This window comes from Mchenga conophoros, linkage group LG6 (genome assembly GCF_057382185.1).
Source record: "Mchenga conophoros isolate Kocher_MC1m ecotype Shallow Benthic linkage group LG6, M_conophoros_male_GT1.1, whole genome shotgun sequence".
NCBI lineage: Eukaryota > Metazoa > Chordata > Actinopteri > Cichliformes > Cichlidae > Mchenga > Mchenga conophoros.
Window position 1 is genome coordinate 19,188,550 of NC_140531.1, and position 21,777 is coordinate 19,210,326.

The 21,777-nt window shown below is 40.7% G+C and overlaps 1 protein-coding gene across 3 annotated transcripts in view; it reads right to left on the bottom strand.

The window, feature by feature from the left end:
• Positions 1-17,695, bottom strand: part of sh3gl2a (SH3 domain containing GRB2 like 2a, endophilin A1) — a 37,923-nt gene extending 20,228 nt beyond the window's left edge. For all 3 annotated transcript variants that reach the window (XM_085276645.1, XM_085276646.1, XM_085276647.1), the window contains exon 1: positions 17,497-17,695. In XM_085276645.1, the coding sequence (XP_085132771.1) occupies positions 17,497-17,541 (45 nt within the window). In that variant the 5' untranslated portion in view covers positions 17,542-17,695. The remainder of the gene's footprint in view (positions 1-17,496) is intronic.
• Between the last annotated feature and the right edge of the window lie 4,082 nt (positions 17,696-21,777).

Genomic DNA, 21,777 nt, shown 5'->3' on the forward strand with positions numbered 1-21,777 from the left:
GCAAGGCAGGCCCAGTGATGCAGGAGAGTAATCCTTCATCTGTTAAAAATATGACTGATTCGGTCATAAAGTATGAAATTCTCAGTAGGTCTGCCTTGGATGCAGATGAACGTGTGAAAAACTCACCATGTTCCTCTTCCATCCACTCAGTGCACTTTTGACTCAGTTGTTAATTTCACCTGTTTAATGAAGTCTTTTTGTCAGTCACTCACTGTTTAAACCTAAAAGAAAAATATTTACTAAATGTACAGAAAGGGCCCTGAAAACTGCCCACTGCACTTTTACATATTTAATTGGAGATTATGTATCAGAATTTCAGGAGCAGGACCACGCCTCCAAACACGCTCCTTCCAGCTGTCATCTATATAGGTTCCCTCAGTTCTGCAAGCTGATCATTCTCGTTTACGTGTCAATTTGCCAGTGTTAGTTGGCACAACAGACCCCAAAATAAAGGAAACAGGACTTCTGTTCGTTCTAGTTGGTTAAGACGTTTCATCTCTCATCCAAGAGGCTTCTTCAGTTAAGCTGATGGAGAGTCCCCACCTCTGGTGGAGTTGTCCCCTTGGAGGGGGTCTTGAAAGCCCAGCTGTAATCATTTAAGTTGTTAATAGTCAGTTGAGGCAAGGTGTCAATTAAGGCATATGTCATTCCTGAGGCGAAGTTGTGACTCCTCTGAGAAACATTGCCTGCCATCATATGCGTTATAAGGTCACATGAGTCAAGGTGTGTGTGAGGGTTGAAATGCCTGGGAGGAGCTCTCAAGGCTGAGATACAGATGGCTGATAATTGGTGCTGTAGGCCCTCCTTCACTCCTCTCTCAACCCACCTTTACTCACATGATTTCAGGGTGGATCAACAACTCTCAGGACCCCCCCCAAACTGGACAATCCCACTGGGGTCCATTGGCTTTTAGAAGTGACGAAACCTCCTGGATGAAAGCTGAAACGTCTTCATGAACCAAAAAGAAAAAGTGCATCTGTCGTTATTTCAAACGCTGACGACTGAGAACCTCAACTGATAGATAAGCTCAATTAGATTCAATAGAATACATCACAAATTCCATAGACAAAAAGCAATATGTGGCTGGGTTATTCATAGACTTGACAAAGGCATTTGACACTATAGATCATGATATATTAATAAGAAAACTGGAACGTTATGGTGTCAGAGGGGTAGTTTTAGATTGGGTCCGGAGTTATTTAAGTGACAGAAAGCAGTTTGTGAAAATAAATGGTGGTTGCTCCTTATGTATGGACATTGCTTGTGGTGTACCCCAAGGGTCAGGTTTGGGTCCAAAATTCTTCAACTTGTACATTAACGACATCTGTAAAGTGTCCAAAGTATTAAAAATGGTTCTCTTTGCTGACGATACAAACATTTTTTGCTCTGGTGATGATCTGCAGAATTTATTGGAGGATATGACTAATGAAATAAGTAAAGTGAAGTTCTGGCTTGATAAAAACAAATTATCATTAAATTTGAATAAATCTAAACTGATGTTATTTGGAAATAGTAGTTTAAATACAAATGCAAAGATTCAAATAAATGGTGTTGATATTGAAAGAGTCAGTGAAAATAAATTTCTGGGGGTAATAATAGATGAAAAACTTAACTGGAGAGCTCACGTAAGATATATCCATTCCAAAGTATCACAAAGCATTGCAGTACTAAACAAGGCAAAACAGGTATTCGACAGAACATCACTTCATATTCTATACTGTTCACTGGTTTCACCATACTTAAGCTATTGTGCAGAGGTCTGGGGCAATAACTATAAAACCACATTACATTCACTTTTTACTCTTCAAAAGAAAGCAATTCGAATCATCCACAATGCAGGTTATAGGGAACATACAAACTCACTATTTTTGCAGTCTGAAATATTGAAAATTGCTGATCTAGTGAAATTCCAAACAGCACAAATTCTATTCAAAGCAAAAAATAAAGAACTGCCAGGTAATATTCAGAGTATGTTTTTTTTGAAAGAAGGAAGTTATAATTTAAGGGGTTTTTGTAACTTCAAAACAATGAAGGTACGTACTACAAGAAAAGGCTTTTGTGTTTCTGTTCATGGAGTGAAACTATGGAACAAACTGAATATGGAATTAAAGCAATGTCCAAACATAAAACTGTTCAAAAAGAGTTATAAAAATATGATCTTCTCGATCTATAAAGAAAAGGAAAATATTTAAATTAAGTGAATGTCTCTATTTAAAAACAAACAAACAAAAAATTCATGATGTGATATTATAGTATATAGTATATCAGAAATCTGTTCACTATTTTTATTACAAATTATATCAGTAAGGAAGCTGACTAAATATTCACTGATAATTTATGGGACAGGGGTGGGATTAAATAAGTGTATACTTCTTCCTACTCCCTTTCAACATGTAAATTAATCAGAATGTTTTTTTGTATGTAATTTGTATAGTATTTTTTTTCTCTCTTATTTCTTTTCTAAATGTACTTGTATATTGTTCACATGTTGAAATAAAATTACCAACCAATCAATCAATCAATGATTAAACTGAATCATTCAATTGTCCATTTGTTTCACTTGATTCATTCAGCCTGTTAATGTTTAAAGATTTCTTGCAGGAAGAGTGTTTTGAGAGGTCAGTTCTACTAAAGTGCTTGTCAGATGGTCGATTAGCTTCTTTGTAAGAAAACATTTACAATTATCCTGTTTTTAAATCACTCATTGTGTTTGATGGGCAGTTTTTACTGAACAACAATAAACACCTTTTGACTAACTATATAGCTGAACAGCATGTCTTACAGAATAATTCTGAATGAGCGTAAATGGACCCTTTTTCTGTCCTTATCATTCAGTATTAAGGTAATCTAGTCGACACAAAGGCTTCTGTGGCGGCTGAGATGGCCAAGTTGGTTTCACAACAACAACAAAAAAGCAAAGAGCAATCGATTTAGCAAAGACGTATAGGAGAAGATTACTGAGGGGGCTCTTCACTGGGGTTGTGGTTTATGGCTTTTGGAGCATCCTTAAAGGTCTGTTTTAATATGTCATTAGCTTGTTATTTAGAAAACAAACCATTAGCATGCTTAATATATGAATGGTTCCTCAAGATTGCTTGCAGTTGCTAGGATAAAACTGAGGCTGTGGCACAAAAAAACCTCCTTGTGATTGCTTTGGTCGCTAACAGATTGTATGGGAGACGTCATACTATCTACAAATGTGTTAACTGCTAGCTGAATGCTAGTAAAACGTGCAACACAAACAGTAAACTAAGAATGTCCTCCTTCAAAGTAAAGGTCGTACCCATTTGCTGCAGCTAACACATTTCGAAAGGAGCTAGCTTTATTTTGAGGGCAGGCGGTCTCTGTCACTACTGCTCAGCGAGTAGTTGGCGAGTGTTTGCAGACAAGACTGTGGCAATCTGCTAGTGACCAAAGCAATTCCAAGAAGGTTTTTGATGTGACACTATATACCTCTTTGCAACCAGTTTCACCAAGATACCTCTAGCAACCCCCAGCAACCACTTGCCAAATGGTCAGGGATTACACACTGTTCCCTAGCAACCAGCGGTTGCCAGTGGGGTGGGGGTGTCACTGAGTGGTCTCTAAGCCTGTGTAACTGGGGCCTTAATCAGCAAACAGGTAAGATTGTAGAGGCATTCCTTTTTATTTATCACCAACAGACACTGAGGAACATGACCCTAAAAAAATATTTTACATCTTCAGATAGAGCGACTCACCCTTTATTTAGACACACGCCCTGCATAATATGCAAATACAAGTTTAATGGCACATCGCAGCATGTCGGTGTTCTGTTTTGCTGTACTTGATTGCCAGACCGCAATTTCCATTTCACGTTCGCTTGTCTGTCAGTAGAGATAATGACAAAGCTTTGAGGACTTGACTTTTTCTAAAACATAAGCAAACAGAAAGGCACCTTCTGTGTGTGCAATAGATTCACAGTGATATAATTTTTCTGTTTACACAGCAGTGCTGCGAGTTATATCTGTGTGGGTGTAATGATGGTGCTGTCTAGGAAGTGGACGCTGAATATCCGTATTAATGATCGTTATTAAAGCGCTCAGTTGCAACCTGCTGTGTGCTGTGTGCAGTGTGCCGTGTGCGTGGGCACGCATCTGTAATCCACACTTCTGTGACCACATCAATTATCCTGCTTGTGAGTATAAAGTTCCGCTTGACTGTCAGTTTACTAAACACAAAGAAGAAGAAGTCGTCTCAACAACTAGACTTATCAGTGCCATGTATGAACTATAGTAACTACGACTGCTGCTAAAGTTGTGATGTCAGTTTGAATAACATAACATAACATCCGAGAAGATAGCAAGTGTCGGAATATGAAACAGAATATTAGACACTCACAGGCCACTTTGTTAGATACACCTGCTTGTTAATGCAAATATCTACTCACCAATCACACTGCAGCAAGTGACTCTGAATCTGCCGTGGTTGTTGGTGTCAGACGGGCTGGTCTGAGTATTTCAGAAACTGCTCATCTGTACTGACACTTCCCTGAACAACCATCTCCAGTGTTTGCAGAGAATGGTCTGACAAAAAGAAAATATCCAGCAACACAAACTCAAATAACCACGTTATTTAGAATATCTCTGAAGGAACAAAATGTCAAGCAAGCAGAAGACCACACCAGGTGGCACTCCTGTCAGAGCTAAGAGCAGAAAACCTGAGGAGTGAGGAGTGTTTCCAGCACCTTCTTGAATCTGTGTCATTAATTATTAAGGCAGTTGAGGCAAAAGGAGTTCAAAGTGGTACAAGGAAGGTGTGCCTAATAAAGTGGCTGGTGAGTAGTGTCATCCAGGTATATTAAGAACCCATCATTCCCTATGAGAACATGTGATCCAGCTGACTTGTAGATTTTGGCGGTCGGAGTTGTTAAAACCAGTGAAAGAGACACAGCAGCCATTTTGTGTGTCTTCTGATTTCTTTGTGTTGTGTGTGTGTTATCGTTCGTCTCAGAGGAAACAGTTCCGCGTCAGGAACGATGAATCTGGCTCGTCTGCTGAGAAAATGTTTGACCTTGTACCAAAAATCAGCCTCACACATATATACGCAGTCATGCACTCAATGGCCTGGATCTTTATTCTTCATTTAAAAACTAAGCAAAACTCCTCACTGCCCTCCACGCTATCAGTCACTGACAGAGAGCAGTCCTCCCACAGAAAACATGACCATTAACAATGAGGCTCAGTGCAAAACAACAGTACTGTTTGTACCGTTTCTGTAAGGATTAATCAATTAAGCAGACAATCTCGAGAGAACAGCTTTGATAAAAGGCGGATATTTATTTAAAAAAAATATCAAAGGTTTCACACAATCACAGCCTCTCAAATATAAGGATTCATGTATGTGATGATGAAGAGAATAAAGCATGTTCAGGGTTTTGGCTGCTGGTTGGAATAAACAAGTAATTAAAAGATCATCAAGTCTGAAACACAGAGTGATTAATGATTATGAATAAACGATGATATCACACAACACCGGAGACATTGCCACTTTTTAAGTAAAGATGAAATATTGCAGGAAAAAGAAAAAAGCAGAAATATTGGCTTATTAATCGGCCTTGTGGTGTCACAGAGTGTATTATCATTACTCTTCAATTTTAATAGTGTGTCAGTATAATTAATTAGCTCGATGATATGACTCCAGGTCTTATCTGTTTACATAAGACAAAAGGAAGTGATGCCATAGATTGCTGTAGCTACATGGTGTTTGGGACTTCTGTATTTTCTGATTAATATAAAAGAAAATACTTCCTGGCAGCACTATAGATGAACTATACACAGAGTTTGAGTTCTGTTAAAAATCTACAATAATTACCATCTGAATGCATTGCATTGTAATGCAGCATAACAGAAAGCTGCAACAGAATCAAGCAGAGCTCTGTGTGTGACAGTGTGACAGGTGAGGACATGTGATGGTGATGACGATGATAAGAAAAGCAGGAGAACAAATAGGTGGAAACAAGTGTGTCTGAGTGTGTGTGCTGTGACAGTGTCCACTGAAAAACGCTATTAATGAAAAGAACTTCCTGCCATGTTTTTTCTACTTCTGCTTCTTCTTCTTCTTTCATGACTCCAATATGATGTTGTTGTTTTGTTTTGTTTTAAACCCAGTTGATTAACATTGCTGATGAGGCTACCATCAAGCTAAACCATGATTTAGGAGCAGCGTTGGGTAAAAACAAGCAGTGATGCATTTATGCCAATATCCAAAAAACCCTCAAAATAAACAAATAAATAAAGAAACAAACAAACCCGATTCCTTCTCCGAGACACAAATTTTCAATCTCACTGCAGAAATAACTCACAAATTACACGATGTCATCAATCCGTACCTAATAAAAGCTGAGGAAATTGAAAAGCCTCGCCAGTCCGGCGTTTTGTATATTTGATATTGACTGTCTGCCTTTCAAGGCCGGTCTGGTTTGATTAGATTTCCTGCCCAAAAAGGAGGTCATGACAGGAGAGAAGAGAAAAACAGAAATGCAACAGAACAACGAGGACTTCTGCTTCACCTTCACATTTATGTAAAAGCAACTGAATTCTGACGACCATAAAATATAGCAAAACATATAAAAACATCTCAAGATGAAAGGATAAGTATAGAATAATTTTCTGGTCGTCGTCCTATTTTAACATAATTAGTTATTTTTATTTCAGATTTCTGCCAAGTGGGAATTTGAGACTGTTTTGTTAGTGACAGCTGATTAAAATCAGCATTGAGAAAATAAACAGGAAGGATGCTGCAGGCACGTAAATTCAAAGATTTAAAAATGGATACTGACATAAACAGCATGCAATGACATGCTAAAAACTCCTCGTTGAAGGTCATTACGCACTCAGTCGCCAGTTTATTAAGCTCGCTTCAGTAAAACTGCAGCCTTTCAGAACAATTTTGAAGGTTTAGTTTTTGTTCAAGCTTAAAAGGCAGGAGGTGGTCTGCAGTTCCTGTTTGTGCTCATGCAAACTCAGCAGGTTAAATCAATAATTTATGAGGTGATGCTCAGAACTGCACATCCTTTGAGGTTTTGAGTGTTGAGGCTAATTTTTCTATTTGTGTTCCACTGCAGCAAAAGATACCTAAAAAAAAAAAAAAATAAGCTGCAACTTAATTTTGCTACTTTTTTTTGCATTTGGTGACTGACTGAAAGTACTTGCACCTTCAACTTCTGGGTGACGACATCAGGTCACAAGGCGATTGCACTGGTCACCTGGTGGGAGGCTGAATGTTCAGTACTACATCATATTGTGTTGTAAACTATTAAATGCACTTAGGATTGATTAAAACTGAAGTGTTCCCCACATTACGATTCTTCTAGAACTGCCATACCTTCTTGACTCGCTTCCTGCAAAATGCACATGATCATCATCCTGTAATAATTTATTTAAATGTCTTCGGCAAACACCTTGTTTCATGACTGCAGAGACACACAAGTCTACAGCCTCTTTCTGATTAAAAAGCCATCTTATATTGGCTTTTAATTCAAGGTGCCTCATCTACAGCTTTGTCTGTGGGTGGTGTTTGCCATATTGAGTCTGAGCATCAGAAAAATAACAATTTACCGCCAAGCCTGTGGCACATTTTTATAAATCTGGAAGGTGATGAAGAGGATTGTTTATACAGCGCATTGAGCCAAATAAATAATTACCCCACCGCACAGCAAAGAATAACATGAAGGCAATTATAGGACATTATAGTGAATGTTTAATTAGAATGATTTATTACTAATAAAATGAACATTTTGAGGCCATATTTATAATAGGATTATAGTAAAACAGATGTTTTATCTCTATTCTCACATCATTTGTAATAATCTTAACATATAGCTTGATAAAAAAAAAAAAAAAGGTTGTTAATCATGTAGGGCATCAGCACTTAAATTGCTAAATGAATCCACAAAAAATAAACCCCCAAAACAGCCTGATGGCAGAGTCGTGAACCTCTGTCACATGGTCTATTTTGCGGTCTTGTCCGGCACATGCTGCACGTTTCGCAGATTACCATGCAGCGCCCTGATTTTGGCTCGCACACAGCTCAAATATGATGCAAAGTCACTGTGCTCCGATTAATCTGAGCATAATCCCTGACAAGCCATTCGGTCTTACCCCCACAGCTGGTGCGAGGCTGTTGTCTGGGCACGAGGCGAGTGAGTGTTTTTTGTGTGTCCACGTCTAGGATGGAAACATGCATTTTCTGTTTGGGGGAGGGGGTGGGGGATGCTGAGGTTGTTGGTGTTGTTTTAAAGAAACAAACAAATAAAAAACAGAAGGACCCCACCTTGTCACGTCCTGACATACCCCCCTCTCAAAACACCCGGAGAGCTGCTTTATCAGACATGTAAGTACAATAAAGCGTGTTCTGTTCCCGATCCTCATTACTGCCCCTTCATGAGCCAAATTAGGCATTAAACTGGGGACACAAAGCGCTGCCTCCTCATCAGCTCTGTTCCCAGCATCCTCCACTTCTCTCCATTTAACTCCATTACTTCCTCCTCTCATCTCTTCCTGCTCTCTCTTCACAAAATAACCCACTTTTCCTAGATTTTCTTTATTTTTCAATTGCTTTCACACACACACACACACACACACACACACACACACACACACACACACACACACACACACACACACACACACACACACACACACACACACACACCATCTGCAGTCAGGGAATGAAACCCATCCGGTATAATGGACAAGAAGAGCTTCTTCATTCAAACAGAAATACAACAACTGAAAAATAAAAATCAACCACAGAAAATTCCTTTACCAATATTACACATGAAAAACAAATTTGTGCAACAATAACTGTATTATCTGATATTTTTTGTAATTTTTCTTTCTTTATTAAATATTTGACATAATGAAACATCTGAATAGAGAAAAATCTGTTTAGAAGAACTGCTCGCTGCTTAGTTGATGCCCCAGAGGAAGTGGTCACAGTGATCGGGGGTAACAGCTTTAATCTGTAACGCTGTTCAGCCTATCGGAAAATATAAAATAATATAAAATAAAGATAAATAAAATGAAAATAAATAAATGAAAAAGTAGGAATAAAAACTGGAAATGGATCTAATAATTTAATATAAGTGGAGTACTTGGCTACGAACTATCACTGCCTGTCAGATGTGTTCTCAGTAATGCTGTAAAAGTATAATTAACACCTTTTTTTCTGCTTAAATCTAAAACAAGGTGCTTTTATGTGACTTAAACATGACCTCTAATTCCAAGTGAATGCACAATAAAAGCATACGTGTCCCTAAATTATGTTGCAGTGCCTCTTCAACATGTCCAAGCATGTAGGCAGCTCAACAATCAGTGGGATAAGCAGGTTTACAGGGAAATCTTCTGCATTCTTCAGGGTTAAAAATGCAGGTAATAATGATGTGACCTGAATGCTCCTGAAGTAGACGTCAGTCCTATCTCTGTCTGCAAGAATAAAACACTTTGCTTCACAATCCTCACACAGGAAAATCTTATAAAAACATATTTAAAATGGGAAAATGCTCATTTTTCTTATTAATTAAGTGTGGTGAGGATAACCTTCTCCTAATTCTTAGTAACAGGTACTGAGAGTTCCTTTTTACCGGCCCCAAGTCTAAGCTAGTGTCTCTTGCAGTGGCTGATGCCAGGAATACATAATATGAATAAAACATCCACCATGGCCTGAATACTGATGCTGAGCGAGAGAAAGAGGATGAGGAAGGAGTGAAAGGAGAAACCACGGACGGTAAAGAAACTGCAGGAAGAAAGAAAAAAGAAAAAAGGAACCTCTAGCGACTGCTGCTGTCAAAATAAGAATGACTGAAATAGCAGAACACCGGGCACCAATGTTTTCACTCCGCACACCTTCTTCTCTGACAGATATCTAGCTGGCTAAACAATGTTCATTCACGTTTGCTCTGCATATTTAAAATGTCCAATGTGCCGACAGCACCCAGTCACTGGACGAGCTAATAATAGGGAATATGGGGAACGCTGCAGGTCGTGACTGTCTTTAACCCACAGAACAAAAACCTGACGTCAGAACAATGGCAACTCCAAAGGCCAGTGCTCAGTCCACAAGCTCTCCGTGGGCTGCTGCTGGTGGTTTTCAGCGGCTTAAACCTGATTAAATAATTTAAGTAAACATACAGGATTTAGTTAGATATACAGCGTGTCAGATCTGTTACTGTGTTGTTTTTGGAGACACCCTTTCCCTGAAATGTGTGGCAGCAGCTCTGGAGAAAGCTGGTCACACGCTCAAAGGTCAATAAAAACTTGTCGTAATACTATCTTTAGGATTAATGCAGTGTCAGGGAAATTAATGATTTGTTTGAGGTGTGGTGATGGAGGTGGCGTTTGACTTTCACACTGGACGAAAACCTGTCACGGTTACTTTGATATATCTATGTGAAGGTCTAAATTTCTTTCTGAAGCACGCCTAATAAGAAAACAAGAGTTTGCACGTGTGCTGTGCAATATACGGCAAAACTGTGTTAGAACCAGTGAAAAATCTTCCAGTTTGAAGACAAAAATCAAACATTATATATCTTGGAACTTTACACAAAAGGTAGAAGGGCACTGCAGAAAAGTTTGATATTTAGCTGGGAGGAAAATGACAAGCAAGTGCAGATAATTAGAAGCACCAATGAAGGGGAGAAATAAAGGAGATAAAAAGATGAGAGGGATATTAATGCAGGTACTGCTGCTGGACTGGATCCAGTGCAGCACTGCTTTTACTGCATTGCTGATCCACTGCCGGCCAAACCTGGATTCACTGTGTTGACTTAAAGAGAGAGCTTCCAGGCCTTTGGAGGACATTTCACCTCATGATGTACGTGCAGGAAGAAGCGTGCCACATATGACACGAAGCAGGAAGGTGGGAAGAGTACAGCACCTGTTTGTAGTCTCCTGCATGTCTTTTCTGTCACAGACCAGAAATCAAGTATTTATTAACAGTAAAGATTCCCATAAGTGCCACCTTGGGTTTGTTCTATAACCTTAAATGGGATATTTTATGCAACATGGTACTGCAGCTCAATCTTGCTATTTTGGACTCTATTAGCCTGGAATGATTCAGTTCAATTACAGCTCTTATTGATCTCATCATCTCATGTTAAGCCCCTCCCCTCCCTCCTCCTCACAGTGTCTTATGATTGGCTGCTCTTCGCAAACAGATGGTTTTCAGGTTGAACCTGTCAAGTGAGAGGGACTTCTGGGCTCACAGCCAGAGCTGTGTGAGAGCATGTTGAGGATTTATGCTCTCAATGACATCATACAGAGCCTAGAGCAGTGTCAACGTTCCTGTTTTTCACTCCTGACTATAGGATGTTTTTAAACAATGGGTCAAAAATTTTTTACAGAAACTTTTAATTGTATAATTACAGTCCAGTCTAGGCAATGAACGACACCTTTATTCCTTAGGTTAAAGATTTCTTTCATTAACTGGAGCAGTGTCTCTTTATCGTATGGAAAAACTGAGAAAAACAGCAATGTTGGATTTGCAGTTCTTATATTAAGATATCTTCTCGTGGATTAAATGTGTGGTTAAACATCTTTTCACTGAAAGAAGGGGAAGTTTTACTGGTCCGGCCCACTTTAGAAGTGTGCTGCATGTGACTTATATGTGATTACAGCATGAGAGGCACCATTTGACTACAATTTAAGCTCTGCCATCAAAGTGGTGCTGTTTTTCTAACCCTTTCAAAAGCAAGAACAGGCTGTTTCCCATGCCATCTCTGTTTTACACTGTGAGAAATTTCTGATATTTAGAAAAAAATATTTTGGCCACTTAATAGAAATAATCCATCAAATAACTGAGAAAATGTAAGCTGCAGCCTCACCCAGAATTTAGAAGTAAAAAAAGGATCCTGTCAATTGTCAAAATTCAGCATTGAGCTGCATTTTTTCCCTACAGCCTGCATGTGAGTAAATCCCTGCAGAGCTTTTCTGTCCTCCACACTCTCTCTTGACTTCGGAGAGTTTGTCCTTCTGCTGCAGCCTTCAGCATCTCTTGGCTGAATTCTCCCTCTGCCTCTGTGCCACTCCCTATCAGCACAAGGATGCTTGCTATCCTCCTCTTCATTGCTTTTCTTATCTCTTATCCTTGCTTCACTCTTGTTGTTCCTCCCGCCCCATCTGTTATCTCCCAGCTGGATCTGTTTTACGCTGCACTGCAGTAGGCCTATAGCGAGGATCCAGGCTGAATGAGTCACCCACTTGCAATCTGCTGCCCTAAAGCCCTGCAGGCGTCAATCACATCCACAGACCCTGCTGCTATCCCCAGGCTCGCATGGGTGTCCGTCCACGGGCGTTCACATTTTGTCACTGCATACTTTTCCAGAACCAAGAGATGATACTGGAAAGATATACACACACAGTGTTACATGCTAAAGAATTTGCCTTTCACCCACAAACTACAATGAACCGCCCAGTTTTTCAAGAAGCATAAATCAGAGTGGCACGTGTGTAGCTGTTATATTAGCATTCAGCACACACGCTGGGAAATCTCCAGTAGAACCAGGCCTGACTGCTAAATAAAGGATCACGACTCCCATTACCCACTGCAAGAAATATACGACGTTCAAATCTAATAACTGCCTCTTGATTTTACAACTCGTAACGGCTCGCAGACAGCCATAGAATCCAACAATCACTCATCGACATGTAGCTAAACTATCTTCACAGACAATTTCATTTGCAAACAGATCAAGGCTGCTTGTATTTCTGTTCCTCAACTGCATCCTCACCACTGATTTCCATCTTTTGGCATCCACGGAAACATAAAAGGTGGCGTTATTACCCAAATATACCAGTGCATAGATTTAAAAAGTAGTGCAGGTTGATTCCAAATTATACTGTTATCATGTCAATGCGCACATTTTTACTCACATTGATGTGTGCTATACTATAGTTAATAAACTGTATTGCAACATTGTGTTGATCATTACCCAAGAACAGGCTGAAAACGTGGGTAGTGCATATGCAGAACAGCCACGAGTCTGGATCGAGATAACGGTCTCTGCAGTGTGTGAGGTACGGTTGAGATGCACATGTAATGCAGACAGGAGCGAGCTCTACACACATGCGTAATTTCAGTCATTTTCAGAATACATTTTATGCAACAAGAAGCTAAATATTCCAACATGGCATGAAACAAACTGGATTAAACCTCTTTAGACTCACTATGTTTTAGATGCAAGCGTGACTCATACGAAGGGAGCCAAACTTGGAAACTCGTCAGCTTCTTTCTGACACTGACGAGAAGCAAAGAAACCATTTTATCTGAAAAGCCTGCAAGAGTGAAACCCCCCAAAGACTCGCTTTATTTTTTCATCTCTCACTGGTTCTGCCACACGTTCTCAAGCTTTCCTGCTCATCCTCCCTCCCTCCTCTCTCTTGCAGCTTCTATTTGATGAACAGATTTTCGTCTTCCTGCTTGCAGGACCGAGATAAAAATGTGCTCACCTGAAAGCGACGGTGGCATCGTGAGAGTAGAATCTGCTCTAAGCGTGACTCATTTGACTCCGAGGTGGAGTTGACTTGTGACGTATTAAGCCAGAGATCATCACCTTTAAAAATAAGATGGTTGGAAACGCTGCTTGTGAGCTTAAACACAAAAGGGGAAGAATACACTGTGCTGTCGTTATAGCAGGTTTAAATGAAATACAAACACTTTCGAGGTATTATAACCTATTATAGCATGTGCTGAGTTACATCACATAGTGAGAATGACTAATGGATTGCAGATTAAATGAAGAAAGTTTTTAAAAAAAGCTATTCCTAGGGACCCTGCTGGGTTTTACCCTTCATGCCCCCGTGCTTCACTTCTTTTTAAAATGGCCCCCATTATTAATGCAGCACACAGGGCATCGATGTCCTTGAGCGAGGGAGAGAGATGTATTCTGTCAGAGAAAAGTGTGATTATGCTTGTGTGAAATAAATTACTCTGTGATGCATGTGAAAAGGTGAAACTGAGTTTGCGTGTGTGTACTTCGCACTGAAGTCGCAGTTAACTTCAGGGTATTCTGCCTTTCATGAGCCGTTTTTCTCAGCAGTGTCTACAATAAAGAAATGCATCTTCCTCCTCCACTAAAACGAGGATTTGCTGTTGCTCATACAGCAGGCGCCATAGTCCTCAACTCCAGACTGAAGCTGCACAGATAATTAGCAATTAGAGACACATTGGGCTAAAAGGTCGATGCAGCATTTTAGGATAAAAAAAAAATTCCAGTTCACATCTAAAACATTTTGATGTTAGTGTGGTTTTGGATTTTCAAACAATCACTCCATAAGTGATGTATACAGGCCTGCTTGTGTGGGTATATCATCTATTTGATGTTCCTGAACTTAATTTTTATATAACTTAATATGCAGTAACATCTGTTATAGTATATCATTGCTGAAAAAAATCAACTATTTGATATGAATTGTTAATCTGTCATTTTGATCTTATTTTTCAATAAACTGAATAATAAGGTGCTCGAGGCCTCAAGGTGCTTTACGTTGTTAGTTACAGACCCTCAAATCATAGAGAGAAAACCCCAACAATCAAACGACCCCCTGTAAACGAGCACTTGACCACAGTGGAGGGAACATCCATCAAATCCCCAAATTTATTTTCCAGTCATATAACACCACAAGAACCAGTAAATGTTACTGGGACACCCCAACCAGAGAATTTTTGGGGGCATATTTGCTTAAAAATGGTCTAAAGTTGATCTGGGAACTTTTATTCACTGATTAGCCAGAGTATGGAAAATCAATCAATTGTGAATAACACAGGTAATCAGTTCAGGCTTCCTGACTTCACTTTAACATGCATCACGGACCAAGCACTGACCTGCAACTCACAGGACTCAAATCATCTCCTCCTGCAGCCCCGTGCCAGACGCCACAGGACAACACTACAGGTTCTGCATCCGTGTCCTGATAGGTCAGAGGTGTTTTAGTGGCACTACGGGGACTTACACAATATCAGGCATATGATTTTAATGCTGTGGCTTATTGCCTCTAGCCTGCACTGAGACGTGGCAATGATAAAACAATTGAAGTAAAAAAACAAAGCAGGTATGGATATAGATTGTTTATTACTGCTTTCTGACCATTATGAATCTCCGATTCTAACACTTCATGCATTGACGACGTCTTCTCATGTTGTGTGACTGTCTTCTTAAAGTATGGTTGAGCAACATTTGTCATCTGTGTACAACTAGCCAGCTTGCTGGGTTGCTTCCCACATAAGTCTGGGCTTGGATTACAAGGCTGTGGCACAGGAACAGAGGGGTTGAGGGGAACCTTCTGCCACTGGGATTCTGTGGAAGAGGACTGTGTGTGTGTGTGTGTGTGTGTGTGTGTGTGTGTGTGTGTGTGTAATGTTGAGGAACAGACAGCAGGAGACCACAGAGACGACACACTGTGAGCCTAAAGCTGATTAAATCACACTGGGAATAAAACAGATTATTGAAGACAGCACCAAGTAAAAATCTTCAAGTTCAGATACAGTTACTGCATATTTAGACAGTCAACAACACCTCTTTATGCATGCACAGATCCACATAAATCTATGCATATTTACAAATGCTTATGTGTATCCCCACCTCTCTTTTACTCTCTTGCGCCTGCACGCACACACACACACACACCCACACACACACACACGCACACACACACACACAGATTCATCTGATGACGAGAAAGGAACATCTGCAAGGAGAGGGAGGGCGTGCTAATGGGTGACAATAGACTCATCACACAGAATTAACACAATCAGTGCAGCCATCCAATGCCCTGTGTGGGCTGCTGTCTATTTCAAATCAGATAAAATGAGCTCTTGATTAAAACTGAGAAATGTGTTAACAGCAATTTGAGATTGTTCCCAATTACTTCACTTTGTCTTTTATTTAACACTCGAACCCGATCCAGTCTTCCAAACATAACGCACCTAGCGGTGATCTGCAAGCACTGCTCTTTGGGAACATGCAGTCAGAATGTATGATTCATTATCAACACAGGCCTTACAAATGTCAGTGTGACATTAGCACTAATATAAATGACTCATGTTGGGAGATGTGAAAAACAAATGAAAAAACAATAACAGAGTCTACTGCATGTCGATATTGGATCTCGAGCTGCCAATTGTTTCAGTAAACTCCTCTCCTCACGAGCTGCTACTTAATTCTCAGTTAGTCAGTTTCAACCTGCAATTAAGAGTGTTCAGTATCTCCAGGCAGAGACCTTGAATAGACATGTGATTATTACTGTCACATTCAACGCACTATTCCCCTCCATCTCAGAGACAGCTGCTCATAAAGTTGAAGAACAATGCAAAGTGAGACTTGTCACTAAGGCCATTCTGAGATTGAATAAACTGCTGAACAATGAGGGGGAGGGCACACATGTGTGTGTGTGTGACTCACACAGGCTCTGTGTGTCTTGCAGTGAGGGCCCTGAAGCTAATGGACAGTGTCATTGTGACTCAGCCCTATAAATGGAAAACCTCCCGAAGTTTCCAAGCTAGAGGAAATAAAACTCACTCAAGGCCTTTGAGCTGCTGATGAGCCCATACATTCAAGGTCTCACTTAAGAGCACTCTGATTGGCTCCCGAGTTAAAGGTGATTAAACCTTCAGGTTGTGCACTTTGACCTGAAATAACATAATAATACACGACTAGCCTAAAATGAGAGGGTTGAGAAAGCGCTTTGGGTAACCTTGAACAGAATACCTTTGCGGTGGGCTTGCGCCTTACAATAATAATAATAATAATAATAATAATAACCGATGATTCAGTGATGGATGGGGAATGCTTAATTCAATTTATCACCTGGTGTCCCGCAAAAGGCGATAAGTGCATTTAGAGGGCGCAGAGGTCATGGCGTGCCGATGCTGGTAGGAGCGGATTTCCGCCAAGGCGCACTTAACGATTGCATAACGAGGTGCGCCTCGGAGTGTCTCCTGTACTTAACTCGTCCTTCATTTCAGGGCCACAACTTGCGCATTGCAAGAGTGAGCGACAAGCATGAGCTGCAGCTCCGATGCTTGTCAGCGCGGAATGTCATCTGAAGGGTACGGAGAAGAACCGACGTTCCCGACATCACTGTCATCACAGTGTTGTGCCATCTGGCTCCCAGATGGACACGCAAAAAGCGTGGCACTGAATAATTATCGTGTTTTCCCCGTCACGCACTGAATAACCACCGGAGTCAAACACGACTGATGCATTCTCCCGTTGGTGCAGTGCTGCAGCACGCCAGTGTTTTCAGCGGAGTGCACCCCAGAACCACAAAAACACCAGAGGTTGTAGGTGATAAATGGAGCACGACTCGCAACAACACTGCGTGTTAATGCAGCGACATTTAGCGTGAATTAATCATCACTGTGTTGGGGATGAATCTCTGCTTTTCCAAACCTTACGCCACTCCTCCTCCCCCAGACAACGTGACACTGTAAGTGGAAGATCTAGTGAGAGCCGGAGCACCGTACGCCGCATCTTCTTACCTGAGTGGCTTTGTGGAATTGCTTTTTCAGCCCCGCTACAGACATGTTCGCTAAATCGAGGTTCTAGCTGGGAATACGAAGTGCTGCTGCAGGTGTGAGCAGGGAATCTCGCTCCTAATTGAATCTGGTGATCTTGCAGCCGTGGCTAACTCCCGTCTACACTGGTCTTCACCAGAGGGATCTCCTGCGAGAAAGGGGGGGAGGGGGGGGGGTGCTAAAGCCCTTATCAGGCTATTGGATGTCAAAACCACATGTCTTAAACGGCTCTGACGTCGAAGCCTGCTCAGTTTAAAGCGGCCGCCACCTCACTACAGCTGAACTCTAAAAAGGGGGCTGAGGTATTTCTAATCTAAGCTCGTTTAGCAGAAAGGACGCGAGACTAACGTGATGCGATACCAAGAAAAAGGATGACATTGCTCTTCATGTCTCAGTGATTGGAGAGGATCTAGGTGGTAGAGCTACATGTGTTGGTGAGGGGCACTGTGCCCAAATGTGATGTGTGAACGGTTCCCGTGGGAGACAGGAAAGAAAGAAAGAAAGAAAGAAAGAAAGAAAGAAATATGACCTTTACACCTCTGCGTTTCAGCATCTCCAGCACCCTGGACAGCGCCCATCTCTCAAGGGAGAGAGCCGTGCCACCCCGGACAACCAGACTACAGCAAACCAATAATTACTATTATCTCCCTTAAGAAAGTCTCTAAGTGTCACAGAGCCATAATGAATGGTTACACTGCAGGTTCGGCTGCAATACTGACTATTAATTGAAAAAAAGCAATGTACCATACTAAATATGCGTGTACCTACACAAGCTTTCAGAGCGCAGAGGAGACTATAGCAGTGAGGCAAACATGAGAAAGAAATTAAAAAAGCAACATTAAAACCATCTTACCTATACAACATTTAGCAGAACTCTATTTTATTAACCACTCGTAGAACAGACAATGTTAGACTTTTAAAGTCATTTTGTGTGTTTATATTTGTCTTGTTTTTATTTTTAAGGTATTTTATAACATAAATTCTGGGGAAAAAACCCAGAACTCAGAAAAAATGTCAGTTCCCGACTATCCAAATCATATCACTTCTGTACTTCTTACTCAGTGTATTAAATGCAGCCTACTCGTGCGTCATGGTGCAAAAACTGTTTTGGCATCGACTCACACAGAAAATTAAATGAAGTGCAGAAATTCACTGTCACGTTCCATCACACCTATAAGACTTAGCTAGTAACTTGCGCACACTCAGTGTTATGGTGTAAAAAAAAATATCAGAAGTTTTCACACACACACACACACACACACACACACACACACGCGCGCGCGCGCGCGCGCGCGCGCGCGCGCTTACGCGTGAGTCCATCACCTCTCAGATCCATTAATCATTGCATCCATTAAAACAATGAAAAGTCTGCTCAAAAATGCAGGACCAATGCGAGCAGCGGGTCTGAATTCAAACAAACAAGTCACCTGCACACATTTGTCAGCAGCGGCACCCCCTACGGCGCCAGATGGCTAGTCTACTGTCTGCTGGCCACTTGTGCAGACAGTCAGAGACGCATCCCACATGGCCGAGGTTAGAGTATTTGAATTAGGCTCGGAGCGACGATCACAAAATTGGCCATGAAATCGTAAATGTGGCCATATCTGCGGCCGTGACATACTTAAATGAAACGAATCCTAAGCGCGCAGTCGAGAAAATTAACTCTAAAAGGCGCAATCATCTTACAAACTAGATAAACGCAAGCATTCAAATGTATAACTTGTTTCGGAAAACAAAGCACAACCGGCGAAATGTAAACGACAGGTGGTAAAAGTTATACTGTGTCCATTTGTCTGTGGTGGGAGGAGTGCTTCTCAGCAGCAGGGCGCATAGTGGGTGTAAGAAGTGCAGAAGCGCTGGCAGCACCAAAGTAACAACCGAAGGTCTCTACGATCAGACCACAGTATGTGCAGGGAGACCACGCAATATGTTCATAGGCCGCTTTACATTTTAGAGTAAAGAGCAATATTTCTATTTTCTTATGTAAAATACGAACACCTCACACAGTGGACGCATTTGCGCTTTAATGCGAATGTAGTAAACGGAGAGGACTTTTAAGTATTCTGGCTAAATTACAAACTGTAATCTTCACCAGTTTCTTTATTATTATTTTTTCTTTGTGTATACTCTAGTAATAACCAGGCATTACACCACAGAACATCAGAACTGGTTAAATGAGGAGCATTTGCTGTGTTAGTGGCGCCACCATGTGGTGAATCCCCGAACACGGGTTTAGAAGCGGGTTTATTCATTTATGTTTATTATTTCTGTTTCTGTTACTAAAATAGCAAAGAAACAAAAGCCCAAAAAAGTAGTGATTTTAATTTAGTGACATAACTTAATCTTGAAAGGGTGTCACTGTGAACAGCCACTGAAATGGAAGGCCAAGGCCAAGCTCACAAAAGAACAGTGACAATGGGCCTGTCACGAGAATTTCTTGAATGTTATAATTTAAAAGTTGATACTAACTTTTTTTTTGTGGTTGGGGGGGGGGGGGGGGGGGGGGAGTCGGTTTTGTTTGTCCACAGTCCAGATTATAAAACTGCTCTGCTTCCACCTAGCGGTAAGAGATGATGCAGCACCGCTGAACCGCATGAGAAACACAGACCTTGCAATAGGCCACATATTATTACAATAAATGATTGTGGCCTCAGAGATTTGTGCCGTCTGTCTGCTGCAGTAGAATAAATGATGTGAATGTTGTGCTATCCTCAGTTTTCCTGCTCGCTGGCCTTCTGCAGGCAGCTCTTATGAAATGCTTGGTTCCTCAGCTGCTTCAGGTGACCGTCTGTCTTACCTCATGAGACATTAAGTCTCAGCTGTACTTTTCACACAGATGCTGAGCTGAACTCAGATGTTTGTCTCATCTACAGCCGTCATAAAAATAAATCACACACCCTTTCAATTCTAAGATTTTACAAATGAAAACGTAATAAAACAGCCTCTGGATTTATTTAAATACCTCACACGAACAACTACACATGGCCCATTACACCGTATCTATAGTTATTTAACCAAAACTAATCCAAACTGCAGAAGCAGGTGTGTGGAAAAACTAAGTACACCACATTATTCAAAAGTTTGCAGAATCACCTTTAGTAGCAATAACTTTGAGTAATTGTTTTCCCTTTTCTTTACAGCGTTGCATCAATTGAGGTTTGCGGGCATTTGTTTATGCACGTCTGTCTTAAGGTCCCATCACCGCATTTCTTTTGGTTTAAATAAGCTGTGTTTGCTTTTCATTAAATGTGGCGGTGTACTTAATGGCATCTCCACTTTGGTCTCATCTATCCAAAGGACATCGTTCCACAAGTGTTGCGATTTGTTCAGGTGCAAGTATGTGCTTGTGCCATACTTGTTTGGTCTTCTCCTGATTGCACTGTCATGAACTTTAATATTTAACATGCTTACTGGGGCCTGAAGCGTCTGAGATGTCACTCTTGGAATTTTTCGCAGTTTCTCTGAGCACTGCTCGGTCTGATCTAGAAGTGAATTTGCTTAGACGTCCACATCCTGGGAAGATTTTAACACACATCAGATTGCTCCAGACCAAACACCTGTCAACACATCTTATAGAGGTGCTCACACTTGCTTATGATCAGTTAATCAGATGCATATGGTTAACAGTAGCTGGCTGCAACTTACCATTTCAATTCCTATTGAAGCAATAAGCGCGTACTTATTTATCTATTTATTGCTTCTAATTTTGGCTTGGTTATTGTTGAATAAATATTGAAACGATATATTACGTCATGTATTTTGCAGATGATTTTTTTAATGTCTTGATGCACAAAAAACTTTGATTTGAAAGATGGTGTAGTTTCTTCTTTACAATGACTGCACACTAGTAAAAAAATTAATATACAGTGGTGGGCAAGAGTATACGGACTCTTTAGAAATTTCTACATCAAGTGATCATAACCTGTGATCACATAAACACACACACACACGAGAATGAGTTTTGGCAGAGAAAGCCTTAAATGAGCTGTAGCTGGTATCAGATCCGCACATTCACTGATTCAGGAAGAATTTTTGACAGTTTTTACTTTCAACTTCAGCTCAGCCACATTATATGAGATTTTCTTCAGTGTTTGGGATCCTTTTCATGCTACATCATTCAACCTCTTCTGAGCTTCAGCTAGCGAACACTAACCCAGTTATTACCTTGTCACTGATGGTGAGCAGGATATGCCCAGAAGCTGCAAAACAGCTCCACATGCTGATACTACCCCAACTTTAACCCAT